At 46.9% G+C, this 15,177-nt stretch overlaps 1 protein-coding gene and 1 long non-coding RNA gene across 3 annotated transcripts; both read right to left on the minus strand.

Annotated features, from left to right (window-relative positions):
* Positions 1-753: 753 nt before the first annotated feature.
* LOC113037494 (uncharacterized) lies at positions 754-2,033 on the minus strand. Its single transcript, XR_003274629.1, has 2 exons — positions 1,159-2,033; positions 754-1,064 (listed from the first exon to the last, which is right to left on the minus strand). It is a non-coding gene; the product is annotated as an uncharacterized LOC113037494 (long non-coding RNA).
* Positions 2,034-3,925: 1,892 nt separating this feature from the next.
* On the minus strand, positions 3,926-14,630 carry zbtb1 (zinc finger and BTB domain containing 1). Of its 2 annotated transcripts, none has more exons than XM_026194599.1 (2): positions 14,574-14,630; positions 3,926-8,320 (listed from the first exon to the last, which is right to left on the minus strand). In XM_026194599.1, the coding sequence occupies exon 2, from the start codon at positions 8,314-8,316 to the stop codon at positions 6,310-6,312; it is 2,007 nt and encodes a 668-aa protein (XP_026050384.1). In that variant the 5' UTR covers positions 8,317-8,320; positions 14,574-14,630; the 3' UTR covers positions 3,926-6,309. The 2 variants fall into 2 exon arrangements, with proteins under 2 accessions (XP_026050384.1, XP_026050385.1); XM_026194600.1 differs by lacking the exon at positions 14,574-14,630 and adding an exon at positions 13,996-14,546.
* Positions 14,631-15,177: the final 547 nt, after the last annotated feature.

Consider the following 15,177-nt stretch of genomic DNA (forward strand, 5'->3'; position numbering starts at 1 on the left):
TGAAATACATTGACCGCGCCTTCTTTCCCTCCGTCTCCATGGTGACTCGCTTAATCTGTGCTCCACTAATCAGGGCTTTATGTATCCTCGTCCGCGCGCTTCACTTGGGGTTAAAGCAACTCCGCGTTGATTGAACTAATTGTTATCAGCCTTTCTGAAACCGAATATTCCGAGTTGGACAGTTCGGGGTTACTCAACCGTGAGTGTCGTTTTTCACTCTGAGTTTTCCAAACCGGCTTCCTGAAACAGGGCCCTGGAATCCTATGTGGAGACAAACTTGCTGTTTGACAGGAAGTAGGAGAGGCCGCACATTTTCATGCCTCAGTTAATGACCTGAAAATCCGGCTTCCCGTTTGCAGGACTGAGATAAATAAATCTGGATTTACCAAAATACCAAGGTGTGACTTCAGGAACAACGCTATTTGTAAAGCTGTCAGAGCTCAGTGTGGACGGCTAATCTCAGACAGATTGATGCAGTTGGTTAGAAATCATTTAATATTTGTTTACAGGAAATAAACTCTAATTAAATGAAAGTTACAGTGCGCCACCATGTGATACAGAAAAGAACAGGCCAAAGCAGCTGGTGGTAGTTACTCAAGCTAACTCAGATCAGCTGGAGAGAAAGACACTAAATTAACATCAGTGGTACTGAAAGCAGCTGTAGATAATCTTACATCTATGCAAATATTTGGTTCAGATGAAAACAGTTTGATGATGCCCTCAGGTGCATGACTGTCATCACTGACAAATGAAAACAATTTAACCTGATTTATTTCATTCTGTTACAGAAAATAGAGAATGAAACAAAAATAAATACAGCAGAAGGTTTGGATCAAATCCAGCTCAGCATTTCCAAACATCAGTGGTTTTTACACCTGCATCAAGATTTGTGTGTCTGCAGAGTCCCAGCAGACATGTGACGGACACAGGTCCTCCTCCTCAGACTCACCTGACCACACACTCAGGTGTAGTCAAGTCAGGTGAGTCGCACCTGTGACACGTTCATTGCCCCCCTCTTGAACTGTGGTGTAACATGGCCTGGCGGCAGAGGCGGAGAGCACCACCTGAAGTCAGAAACAATAAAGTGAAAACTGTGCTGCCACATTAGAAACACATCTAAGTGATGTCACATTCCTGTTGTCGCTCTGTCACACTGACCTCTGCATTCAGCTTCCTTCTCTTCACATCGTCATACACATGAAACATCAGCAGCTCGCAGGTCTTCTTGTGATCTCAGCCTGCATTCGAGCCACAGCACAGAACACCAACCCTCTCTGCTCGAGGGCTAGCATCTGTAACTGATCTGGGACTCGTGTGCCAAAGCGTTATTAAAAAGGACTCGACTCCTCAGCAACTGACAGTGTGTTTGTCACATTCAGACTGACCCAAGGACCTACCTCTCACAGCCAGCAGCTGACCTTTGGCCTCCAACATGCAGTTGGATCACAAACTCTTTTGACTCAGTCAAACCTCAGAGAGGTGTTGTGAGTCATATTGCAGGTTCTGCTTTCATTCTGGTGTCTGAAGAGGTCCAGCCCACAAAGCAGATCTTCAGTCTGTCAGTCCTTCTGCAGCTCCCCCGTGTGGACAGACGCTGAACCAGTTTTTCACAAAGTGTGACTAGCAGCATCAGCCTCACAGCTTCCTGTAGAGAACAGGTGCCAAACTCGAGGGCCAGTGTCCTGAAACTTTTAAATGTGTCCCTGCTGCAACATACCAGAATTAAAATTGGTAGGTCATTAGCAAGACTATAGAACTTGACTGCATGCTGAGGAGGCAATTCAGGCCATGTCCACACTTATACGTTTTCGTTTGAAAACACATCTTTTTCTCTTCGTTTTGGCCTTCCGTCCACACTGAGACTTCATTTTTGGTCAAGGAAAACGCTGTGTTTTGAAAACACTTTCCAAACCGGATATATTTGAAAATGCCGTTTTCATGTCGCAGTGTGGACAGTGAATCACACTGTGGTGACACTGTGGTAAAACGATGACACATTTTAGTCATGTGATGCAGTCATGTGACCAATTAAATTAAACTTAGGCTACGTTCACACTGCAGGCGAAAGCGCATCAAATCTGACTTTTTTGACCCTATGCGACCCATATCCGATCATGCTATGACAGTGTGAACAGCACAAATCCGATATTTTTAAATCCGATCAGGGTCACTTTCGTATGTGGTACTGAATCCGATACATATCTGATGTTTTAGAAAGCGACTGCTGTTTGAATGGTCATGTCGCATTAAATCCGTCTTTTACGTCACTGACACAAGACAGATGCCAATTATCAGCGCCTGAAAAGCACCCGATAAGACATCGTGAACGCTTCTTGGTCATCCCGTGTAGATGTTAGTGAAACGTACAGAAAATGGGAACATTTTATTTGTACTGTATTATCTGCAGATTCTGACAGACATTTCTAACTATCCTTTGAAGCACCGCTCCTCTCTAAAACAGCAATAAGGATAATTATTAGGCCATTTGTAAATAACAAAATAACTTTATAACTTAAAGCAAATTTGGGAAACATAAAGTCCGAAGTCTTTATATTAAGGGCCATCAGTCAAACAATACTGTTTGGGCTGGGTCTAAACAAAGCGCGTTGTGTGTGATGTCTTCTTTTGCGCATGCGGGCTGCTTTGAGGGTTCACACTAGAGCTTGTTTGCTGTCACATTGTATTTGTAGTGTGAACAAGCAGAGAAAAAAAAAAATTGGATTTGATCAAAAAATCGGAATTGAGCATTAAGCCCTGCAGTGTGAACGTAGCCTAATATAGTGGAGGGTATTTTCGGCCGTTTCAATGTGGACGCACAACGTGAAAACGATAGTGTGGACACAGAGCGTTTTCAAAAGAAAACACAGTTTTCAAATTTATCCGGGCTAGTGTAGATATAGCCTCAGCCATTTGATTCATGTTACAGCAGCTCATAAGTGAATGAACATGGTGCAACAAAAGTACTTTTAGAAGTACAATTTCCCAAAAACTTACATTTATTTAAATTTACTTGAGTAAGGTTGGGGATTGCCACCTCAGCATGCAGTCAAGTCTTGCTAATAACCTAATTTTAATCAGGTGTGTTGCAGCAGGGACACATGAAAAAGTTTCAGGACACCAGCCCTCAAGTTTGACACCTGTGCTCTACAGGAAGTTGTGAGGCTGATGTTGAGGACTGGAGTTTGACACCCTGCTGCAGAGGAACATTACAGACCCTCCTCTTGTGGATATTTTAATCCAAACAGAGACAAAAGTCTGGATTTAACATTTTCAGATTCAAAGGTGATCTGACGGTGGAGATGGACATCTGCGGCCTTGTGTTGATGACATTCTGATCAAATGTTATTTTTATGTCTCATCTTCAGAATCTTTAGAAAAATTAAAACAAGTATTTCTGAGTGAGATGCAGTTTCCTGGAAATATTTCAGAATAAAAGCCTCACTAAACACTCAATTTGAAACAGGAAGCACTGAGGTTGCATGATCAACATCAATAAAAATCTTCAAAATAATTGTGATTATATTCCAATCAGATAGGAAGGTCAAAGGTCAGCTGAATCTCAGAGCCCATGTGACTGAAAAACATTTATGTGGAGCATTTAAACACCAACACTGGACCCGTTTCCCGCTGGCCTTCAGTCAGAAACGATCACCGTTAACAAACCAATAATCAATAACAGCTGCTTCTTCTGTGGTATCCTGTCAGGAAACCACAGAAGCTAGAACACAGCTACAGGTGATCTCTGTGAAAAATGTGAGCATCAGTCCAAACATCAGCTGATCAATGAGCTGATCCTCCCTCAGCCCTGACATTAAAAACTTCGTGAAGCAGAGAAAAGATGAAGCTGCAGCTTGAGGAGGAGGTGCTGGTAAATAACACTGAGCCTTCATCCTCTGTGGGATGGAAACAGAGGCTCCACCCACACTCAGGTTCACTCTGTTTATTAAGAGTCGTGGTCACAAACAGAAAAACAACGCAAGAAGAAGAACAAACAGCTGACATCGCTAGCTTTACTTAAGACGACATTCGTTTACACCTGGGGTAACCAGGTGGACCCGCCACCTTGGTCAGATCCACCCGGTCCGACCTGAGCCGGCTTAAACTGGTCTAAACTGGTGAGGCATTAAAGGGGCATGTCCCTGACTTCTGTTAGTGCTGATTAGGTGAAAGTTGAATTAGTTTGAGTTCAGCTGGAGTTTGTTTGGTTTCAGGTCTTAGTCCACAGGAAACAGTCTCACTGTGAGCCAGACGAGAAGAAGATGATGAGGGGGGCAGGGCTGATTGTCCAAGCAGCCGCAGAATCATTTCATGGAGCTCATTCTGATTGGTTCTGATAGTCTGATTTACTCGAGCCTGTAACGACTGGTTGGTTCTGAGCAGCTGGATCCAGTCCGATTCCGTACTGCTGGCGAGCGAACACTTCGAGAGACTTGTAAGGCATAACAGGAGTTCTGAGGGTAAGAGTCGAGGTGACTGGTTCTAGTGTTTAGTTGTTGGATTTTTCATTGGCCGGTTCAGTCTGAGGGGGGGTTTGTGACCTTCCGTGCCGGCCCGCCCCTCACACATCGCCGTGAGTTTGACAGGAAGGACGGAGTGTTACAGTAAAGGCACCAATCACAGAGTGCGTGGGACGGTGACAGAGCGAGGAAGCCGTAACAGGCTTTAGTATTCTGGGAAACATCCAAGCGTGAGGCAGCGCACCCTTGCAAACAGGAATTTCTCTCCACGCAGGTCACAGGGGTACCGTTTCAGCAGATATACTAGTTTGTATTTCCTCTGGAGATCACACTGCGAGCAGCACAAGCGCTAACCGTGGGTGTGGGCGGAGCTTCGACGGACTCATTTTAATCAGTTACTATAACGTTTTTAGGTTGTGATGACGTCAGTTTAGCGTGTACGTGCTGAACCTGAACTCTAGGATCCATGAAGGTCCGCAAGTCCTCCACTTGGTCCATTGGACGGAAATGCTACGGTCGACTCGTTCAGACCTGAGCTGTAACGGGTGGAGGGTGGTGCCTCCTCTACGCGACTGCGAGATTCCTGCTCTTTGATACGAGCAGCTGATTGGCCATCACAGCTGTCAGATATCATACATGCAATTATAACTTAATAAAAATAATGTTTAACTATAAAAACGATCAGTGCCGTCAGCTGAGAGCGTGATTGGTCGTGCAGGCACCAGCTGACGGCACGTCACCTTCATGGTTTGTTTAGAGAACAGAGCAGCTGCGTCTAGACCTGCAGCCAGTTTCAGGTAACGTCTTAAAACAGAAGCTCAGAGCGCTGCAGAACCACCGCAGCTCACACCGGCCTGTGACGGCGCCAGTTTCAGTAACTCCTGACGGTTTTGAATCAGCCAGAAATGTCGCTAAAGCGTGAGTTCATAGGGGTCGTCTGATTGGTGGGTTTCTGTGGATTACTTTTGGACCTGAAATGTGATTAAAGCTCAGAGAAGGCCACATGACCACATCAGTCTGAGGCCGCGATTTGAACCGTGCACTCTGCGAGTCGGAATTTAAGGCAACATGGCGCCTCGTTGCTCTGAAAATCACGCAAGGGCAGTTTTGAGTTTCAGCTCGTGTTTAAACATTTAAAAAAAAGAACAACAGGAAACGTGAGCTCTGGGCGACCAATCAGATTTTACGATGGGTTCAGTTATTTGTAATCTGTTTCCTGGCGTGTAATTCATTGTGCAGCTCATTTTGGCCTTTAATTTTGTCAAGGGTTAATCTCACAAAGCCCCACGAGGCGACTGCTGTTGTGACTGTGTGCCGTAGGTTTGCGTAAAATAAAGTTCAATTGAATTGAATTGAAGGATAAAACAACTGTTTGTGCTCTAAACAGCTTTCCTCCTCCCTCCAGAAAAGGTCTACCTCTCTCGCCACCAAGTTCAGCTCCAATATGGCAGACAGAAGCTTCCTGTCACGCACGGTGACTACACCGTCATCATGGAGAGAGGCAGGCAGTGGGTGGAGCCTGTGTGCCACCGCCCACCTCCCGCTCTCCATGTATGGACAAATAGCAGTCGGTTTCTAGGCAGCATGCTGTTTGCTATTTATTCAGAATCAGCTCTAACACGAGGCTTCCTGTCCTCAGGTATCTACCAACCCACCAGCTTCCTGTTGCGCAAAGCCTCAAGCGGACAGAAGTCACTAAGGCGCGGCTGGACCCGCAGCTCGCAGTGTGACACCCGGTTAGTTTGCGTACGGCTTCAAAGTGCAGTTCAGTCTTTTTGGTGTTCAAGTGCATTCTTTGTTCTCACATTTATGGCTTCTTAGTAACAGACTCGTGGACATGGCAGCAGCGCTGTTATAGTCTCTTGGTGTGTTTGGAGTTATAGTGGCTCCGCATGTCTTTGCGCAGGCGGAACTTCTCACCGCACACGCCACAGATGTACAGGTGGACATCCATGTGCTTCTCCAGCTGTTCGCCACCCGGGAAGATCTGGAAGCACACCTGGCAGATGGTTTCTCCGGCTGACAGGTGGGAGATCATGTGACGCACGTGGTCGTGTTTGAGGAAGGTCCCCTGGTCACACACGGGGCACACGTAGCGCGCCATTCCTTTATGCATGTCAGTGTGGAGGCGGAGTTGGCGCTCGCGCAGGAACTGCTTGCCACAGGTCTGGCAGGTGAACTGCTTCTCCTTGGTGTGGACAGTGTAGTGCTCGCGCAGGTGGCAGCGCTGGTAGAAGCCTTTGCCACAGATGCTGCAGAAGTGTTTGCGGCGGTGATCGGGCTCGCCGCCTTCCTCCAGCATGGTGGGCCGAAACAGCTCCTGGTCGTGGCAGGATAGAGCGTGCTCCAACGCCAGGCTCTCGTTCTGGAACAGCAGGCCGCAGTGCGGACACGCCAGGTCGGCTGCCTCCAGCAGCCCCTCCTCCATCCCATGCGGCTCCTCCAGCAGGGACGCCTCATCCTCGCCATGGGAGTCCGACTCAGCTCCATGGGATTCACCGCAGCGCTCGGCATGCTCCTGCAGCTGCCGGCCTTTGATCAACACCTGGCCGCACCTGCCGCAGGCACATATATGCCCCATGTGGTTGGACAGATAGTGCGCGGACTTGTCCTCCTCCAATAACAGAGCGCCACACACCTCGCAGGGCGTGCCGTCAGCGTCCTGCTTCTCGTCTTTGACCTTCTGGAGTTTGACGGGGATGCCGGAATCATTGCCTTCGAAAGGCTCGCTGCTGTTTTCCAAACCGGAGACACCGGGCTCGGGGTCCGATTGCGTTTTCTCCCTCAGCGCTGCATCACCGAAGCGTGCACTAAAATCTCTGGCGGCATGCTCGCCAACACGGACCACCTCGATCTCAGGGAACATGCTCTCTTCTGGTTCGGTCTTGATGCTCCTGGTGGACCCAGGCTCGCCGTCTGGTCCGCCTAGGACTGACCGGGCAGTCTTGGCCTCAGGCCAGTCGTCCTCACCTTTACAGACAACCCGGTGTTCCTCCACGCTCTCTGAGGCGGAGCTCTCTGCTTTACTTGAGTCGTTGTCACCCTCAGTGTTGCCTCGGGGTGGGTGGAAGGCTTTGCGGTTGGTACACGTGAGGATATGCTCGATTAGAAGCTTCTCGCAGCTGAACACGAAGCCACAGTCGTCGCAAGTGTATGTGCGACCGAACCTAGGGCGGTCCTTCAGAGTTGAACTCCTACCACCTGACCGCTTCCTCAGGTCACATGGTTGCTCGCCTGCTCCGTCTAAAACTGGCGCCGCCACAATCAGAGGAGCGGTTGCTGCCTCTTCAGTCGTGGCTGGCCTGCCAACTGCAGCAGGAACAGCAGGAACAGCCGGACGCCCCGTGCTGCTAGTGACGGCCTTCGGCAGACGCTCCCCTTCAGGTGCGGCGGGCCGCTGCTGTTCGTACATGCGCACGCCAAACATCATCTTCCCGCCAGCAGGCCCGGCGGAGGAGCTGGATGAGGAGGCAGAGGAGGACGGCGTGATGTTGGAGCTCCTGATGTCCCTCAGGTCCTCCAGCGAGTCAGGGATGTAGTACATCTGCAGATATGCCATGGACGCTTTCAGCTCCTCAAACTCGTAACTGCCCACAACGATGCGCCCGAGGTACATGAGCTGCAGGATGAGGTCGAAGCACTCGGCACTGATCTGCATGTTGCTCAGGTCCAGGCGGCCCGCTCCCTGCTGGTCCCGGATGAACATCATCCTGAAGTAGGAGCTGCAGGCCGCCAGCACCGCCTTGTGAGCCCGGAAGTAGATGTCGCCGATGGCGATGAGGCAGTCGCACAGGAAGCCCCACTCGCGCTGGTTGTTGAGTTGCTGGAGGACGTGATCGCTGTGGCTCGGCCTTGCCATCGCCCTGTGGACAACAGAGGAAGACAGAGTCAGAATTTATGAGGCAGCAAGGTCGTCTGCGGTCGACTTTCATAACGTGTGAGCTGGCACGGGACAGTCGGGCCTGATATGATTCATCAGCAACTCTGACTTTAATTAGAGCCACAAGTTCACACACCGAGCACGCTCAGATCAGCTCCCAGCTTCACTTACAGCACTGCAGTGATGAATCAGTATTTCCTTCTCAAGAACACACTGCTCAGATTTAACATGCACGCGCACACACACACACGATGGCAGGTCTACTTCTCACCTTTCTAAACTCACTGTGGGGGAGGATGCTTCACCTCCCGTTGGCTATTCTCACAGTAAGTGACCCCCCCCCTCACACACACACCTACCCTGTTATGTGACAGATGTGTTTGTATTGCAGGATAGGGCTGCCACAAACGATTATTCTGATAGTCGACTAGTCACCGATTATTTTTGCGATTAGTCGACTAATCAGATCATCACCCATTGGACGTAAAACCTACAAGCTGTAGGTTGCACCAGCAGCATCTGCTCTTATATAACTATCATTAGCTTACAGCTTTAAGTGTTTAAGGTGTGTGCTAACTAAAAATAAAGACAAGATGGTAGTTTATTAAATTTTAATTAAACTTGCAGATTGTTTCGGTGAAGTTTAATAAACTCCTTGCTATCTAAAATATAACAGGACACCGGAGTAAATTCTGGAGCATCTCACACTTCTGATAATCAGCTGTCTGTTTGATGTTTATTCAGCTGTGTAAAAACTATAACTTTAATCTCAGCCAAACCGATTTACTCAGGAACAAATAAAATACTAAAAAAAAGCCAAACAATAACATTTTAAAGTTATCTAAGTGACGGCCGGGAGTCCGGTGTTCTCACGGCTAGTTAGCCTTGCCCCCGGTTAGCTATCGAGCTAGTGGGTAACAGACGTCTCCGAAAACGTCGGAGCGCTTTTGAAAATATGCGGTGTCTTGATAAACTGAGCAGATATTTGAGGTTTACACAGCTACATTCTCGCATGAAAATATGTTAAATGTTTATTTTGTGACTCAGAAAGAATAATAAGAGTAATATTAAAGCTAACTAGCTGCCGCCATTGTTGGAAACTGAGCTGGGCGCTATGAATTCTGGGACAGAGCTTCTTCTTCTTCGGGGTTTAAGGGCAGCTGGCATCCTTGTACATGCAGTGCTGCCATCTTCTGTTTCATTCCGTTATTACACTCTTAAATCCTGCTACTTATTCCTGCGTCTTTTGTGATCTTACAAAGCTTCAAACGACGCGTCGACTATTAAATCAGTCGTCGACGATTTTGATAGTCGACGTAATCGTGGCAGCCCTATTGCAGGACAAGTATACCTGTACACACCCCAAGTTACTGCCTAAATAAAAGGTCCACCCTGACCCCACCAACACCTGGAGAGTTCACAGCAGATGTCCTGTGGACCAGGTTACAGTAAACTGTGAGCCAGATGTGCCCGACACACCCGACAAATCTGGATCTTTAAGTTGGACTCAGAGGAAACTGCAGATGCAGGGCACATCTGGGCCAAACCGCTCTCTGAGAATGCTCTCTGCTCACTGGTTACCCGAGCCCTCATCGGCGGGTATACGCCAATAACATCTGCAGCAGTTCCAGATGTGGGCGGAGCTAAAAACAGGTTCCTGTGCTGCAGGAGAAAACCGGTTGCATGCGGTTTTCTGTACTGTGAAGTGAACCCGGTCCTGTTCTTCAGAACTGGAGCTTTTTGTTAGACATGTACCTTCACTGCCTGACCCCCCCTGCCCCGCTGCTGCTTGGAGACACTGAAACCCATCAAAAGATGTCACTTCTTGTGTCAAAATGGGGTGTAATCAGAGGAAGATGTTTTCTCCCGTCACCTGAGCTGAACAGTGATTCGCTTAAAACTTTGACGCGTTTTTATTTTCAGCGATGTCGTCCCGTCTGTGTGTACTGAGCTGCCTTCCCTCCCCAGTTCCACTGGCGGTTCACCTGGCTGTGCTCACAGGTAAAGCTCACACAGAGTACACTTGTGACCAGCTAGAATGTGTCAGCTGATCCCAGAGTGCCTCAGAGCATCGCGCCAGATAAGAGATCAGTGGCGAAGTAGCATCACTGTACGTGTGTGTGTGTGTGTGAGAGTCCTGAAAGCCATAGCAGCAGAACAACATAAAACCAGCTGTGCAGGAGCTCACCTGCCTCAGGTGCAATCAGAAGACTCGCCTCTTCCAGATTTTTAAACATTTAGTGCCAGCTGACCACCACCAGTCACGTGTTTCTGCGTTAAATCTACGCCATAACGTGACGAATCCTGACAAATGCAACTACACATTGACGCAGCCCATGATGACCGTGCCTCACACAATTCCTGATTCAAGCAAATTGACTGGCAGACAAAATTTCCAGCGCCAACTAGTGCCCTGCATCTCCGAGCTCTGCATCTATTAGGCTGCAGAGCGCCTAATAGATGCATGAATCATGCTTCACTGCGACAGCAAGGCAAGAACACTCAGCGGTCCTCTGGATGTCGGTGGTGGCCATGCAAACTGACACATGACTAGAGCAGGACGATATGACCAAAAATATTTATCACGATATATAACGATATAACTGATAACGATATATAACTGACGATATAATTGACACTAGACAAAACACTTTACAACTCCTCAACTTTATTAGTGCAAAAAAAAAAAACATCAATGTATTTTCACTTAAACAAGCAGCTGTTTTTATGTGCATTAAAGTTATATAAAAAATTAACAGTGCAAATGCAAATTCCTTGCTGACAGTTTAACCAAAAGGCTAGGGCTGCTCAATTAATCGAATTTTAATCACGATTACGATCTGGGCTTTCAACGATCATTAAAAATGACTGAGCCGATTATTAGCCCCTCCCTCATTTATCCGCGACACCTTAAAGGCCGGTCCGTGAAAATATTGTCGGGCATAAACCGGTCCGTGGCGCAAAAAAGGTTGGAGACCGCTGATTAAGAGGACCCGAGGGAAGCTCGGAAAGCTAAGCAGAAGTTATTTGGAGAGTGACTGCCGTTGGTTGAAAAGAGAGTTTAAAAAAAAAAAACTTCAGTGGCGTTGCACACTATTTTATATTATTTTTTTAAAGTCATTGTTAACCCTTTAAAGCCGGTCAGAGCTGCATGCTCCGTTTTGCGTAATTATTTTTAAATCCCTGTAGAACCTGAACCGTGTAAGCTAGCGCAATAATTTGTTTTGCATATGAAACCAGAGGAGTTGTACTTACATCTGATGCCATCAGCTTGTCCTCGGTCACGGTTTCGTTCCACATATAGCTTTGCAAAAATTGCATAAAAAGCGCTTGCAGCAACAAAAACATAATATTCCAGAAACATGCTTTGCCGTTCCTATCAGCTGTTCGTAACACTTCCCACAGTGAAATGATGCACATGCTGTTTTCTTTGCAAATTTGCATCATAGGATTGTTTTTTGTTTTTCCTGCAGTATATAAAAATTGCTGTATCTCCAAAATAAAACTATGAAGACACTCAAAATAAATTTCCTGTGGTGGGAAACTATTTTTTGCAACTTTATTGTATTTAAAGTTTTGAGGGATAAACCTCTTAAATTTCTCCAAGTAGAAATATATGTAAACAAAACAAAAGCGATTTTCAATTTTTTTGTAGTTTATTCCACTTTTTTGCAATTTATGTAATTACTATGGACTTAATGCATACATATTATTAAAATATGGGCTATAACAGTTGTATTGATGTATAGCAACTTGAAATGCTCCCACAAATGGCACTACAGCATGTAAAAAAATAATATAAGCTCTGGTGGACTTGGTTCTATAGTAGGTCTTAAAGGGTTAAATAAATATCGTCAAATAATCGTGATCTCAATTTCAGTGAAAATAATCGTGATTATCATTTTTGCCATAATCGAGCAGCCCTACAAAAGGCATTTCCAGTGGAAATTGGCTGACATATCCTCAGCATAACCATGTATAATATCCACAAAACTTAAAAAGAGGTTACACACACACACACACACACACACAATACGGTAATATTATGTTGAAGCACAGTACGTATCACTCCGCGAGGCTCCTGCCTACGATAGCCGTAATGCTCCGACAATCCATCAAGCGGTGCGGCTTCGTAGCTTAGCAAAGTCGTATTGAAACATTTGACAGATTTTCGAGCGCCGTGTACCACATAAAATCGTTTCCAGGTCAGTAAACACAACCAGAATTCATACATAAGGCACACGGGATTATAAGGGGCGCTGTCGATTTTCAGAAAAATCAAAGGATTGATTTTAAGGGTGCCGTATTTTCCAATAATAAAGACAGCCCGTTAGCATGCGCTACCAAAAATAGTGTTTTGTTGTATATCTGACGGACGAAAGCCAAACCAGTTCCACACCACTGAAGTTGCAGCATTTTTACAAACCAATTCTGGTTCATCCGTTTCATTCAACAATCCACTTTCGCTCTTCTCATTCTGCGTCGACGCCATGTGCGTATGTAAACAAAGGCACTGCGCATGCGCGTTTTGCCCATATTCTATCGGGATATTTCATTTTCTTATCGTTGCCCAACATTACACCGGTATTACCGTGAACGGTATGATATAGTCCACCCCTACACATGACTACAGGAAGTGAGGTCATCATGTGAGATCAACGAGCCAACATGTTCCAGCAGAATATGAATTGATGACCGAAAAGCATGACTCCATTGCAGACGGTCAGGTGACTGATTTCCAAAGTGAGTTCCGCCTCTCAGATGAGGCTCAGGATGGCGTTTTATTCTGAAATGGTTTGGCTCTTTGATCACATGACGTGACATCAGATCAGTTCACGTGAGTTCAGGACGGTCCCGCTGATTTAAAGCCAAAACTGAGCTCCTCCAACAAAACCTGATCCTGCTAAAGGTGGAGACATAGAACGCACCTCCACATGATTCCCCAGACACCGCTAGCTACACACCATGTGACAGTAAGAGCCAGCAGTGGAGTGACTTGTGATGAGGTCACACAGTGGGAAAGCAGGACTTTGCCCCCAGCCCCAGTCTCAGTTTGATGTGATGGCGTCGTGCAGCTGCTGCAGTTACATTAAATTGCAGAACGACCTTTTTATATCCCATCATAAACGTCATCATCATCATCATCATCATCACACTTTTCCAGAAATATGCAGATATGATTTTAAGAATGCCTTAAAACGTTCAGGCTGATTAAATCATCAGTTTCTAATCACAGCCCAGCTCAGAGTTTATGATTGTAAATGGTGACACATTGTTTTTTTCCCCCTTTCAGGTCATTGTGATATGCAGTTTTTCACGAGTTTTTACTAAGATGAGTGCCTTAATCGTGTTATTACCAGAACAAGTCATGGACAAGTCGTTTGCACTCTGATCAGCTGGTTGCTGCTCACAGGAAGGTCTCAGGGCTCATTTTATCAGCCGACACGTGACAGTCTAGGTTCATATCTGATGTGTCTGCTGTCAGGTGTGTTTGAGCTTTGTGAGATTAAAGGTCACAGTTCAGAAACCTACTCTACTGATCAGTAATCAATAAAGATAATAATGTGATCACTGTGAAGAGTGGATGAAATAATTTTGGCCTCTGTCACCAGACTCCACTGTAAAAACCACTCAAATAAGAGCCCTCATCCTGCTTACTGTTAGTCCCCGCCGGGCCCGCAGGCACGCGGTGCGGGCTGTCAGTCACCGGCAGACAGGCCGCGAAGGAGCCGCCGAGGTGGGAGCGAGCCCGTGGAGAGACCGGAGGGAGAGGCTGGCCACACCGCCGAGCTAAAATGGAGATTACAGCTCGGCTGAGATTAGCTGCTCCAAGCTAACCCCTGTTAGCGTGGTCCACACCGGAAGTTCCTGTGATCACTCCTCCAAAATGAAAACACGAAGCGTGACAAGGGGTGAACGAGACCACCGTCAGGGTATCGCGTGCATCACAGCGCGTCTCAGTGACAGTCAGACACTCCCCGAAGGATCGTCAGTGAACTCGTAGCTCCTCCGGCTGCTTCAATGCTCAAAACTATTCGTTACGACTTATATTTTGAAAGTAGCCACCGGATGTGATGCGAATAAAACCGGGCGGTTACTGAGCGCTCTCTCCCGCAAACAGCCCCGCCGCCCCCGCACTGCCACCCGCATTCAGCACCGAGAGCAGGCCGCGAGCATTTCCTTCACCGCCTGCCGCCCAGACGGCCCCGAGCCCGGACACGGGTCCGTCCACTCACCGTGGGTCCCGGAGGCCGGCGAAGGGGCTGCTGCTGTGGGATTCCCAGGCTCCGAAATGTCCTCCGCGGATGGTTTACTGTGGAGACGAAGGAGCAGCCTCTTCTTCTTCTTCTTCTCCTCCAGCAGGATGAAAGCACTTCCGCACAGCCCGCCGCGCCGTCAAGCCGCACATAGCGAGGAAGTCCAAATAAGGAACTTCCGGTCAGAGTGGGGCCCTTCAAAATAAAGTTAAATAAAGTTTTAACGTTTCAAAAATACGTTTCCGCTTTGATGCTTCGCGCAGCTCAGCTGACACTACGGAAACGCAACATGTGTCGCACAGTAAAAAATAAAAAAAAAAGTAAAATGAAAAACTGAAGTTATAATAAAATATATAAGAACTTTAACCCAGTGGGACATGTTTAACTGCATCAAGCAGTAGTTCACAGGTGGGCATTAAATAATAAATATACATTTCTGGCTTGGACGGGGCCTTTCACAGTTAAATAAAGAGTGTCAGAATTATGTCTTCATTGAAAACGACCACAGGAAACAAAGTCTGCTTTTAATTTGAAAATAATAACCGGAATAATCTATTTGTTTTCTCTCTCGCCTGTAGGATTA

This window comes from Astatotilapia calliptera, chromosome 15 (genome assembly GCF_900246225.1).
Source record: "Astatotilapia calliptera chromosome 15, fAstCal1.2, whole genome shotgun sequence".
Taxonomy (NCBI): Eukaryota; Metazoa; Chordata; class Actinopteri; order Cichliformes; family Cichlidae; genus Astatotilapia; species Astatotilapia calliptera.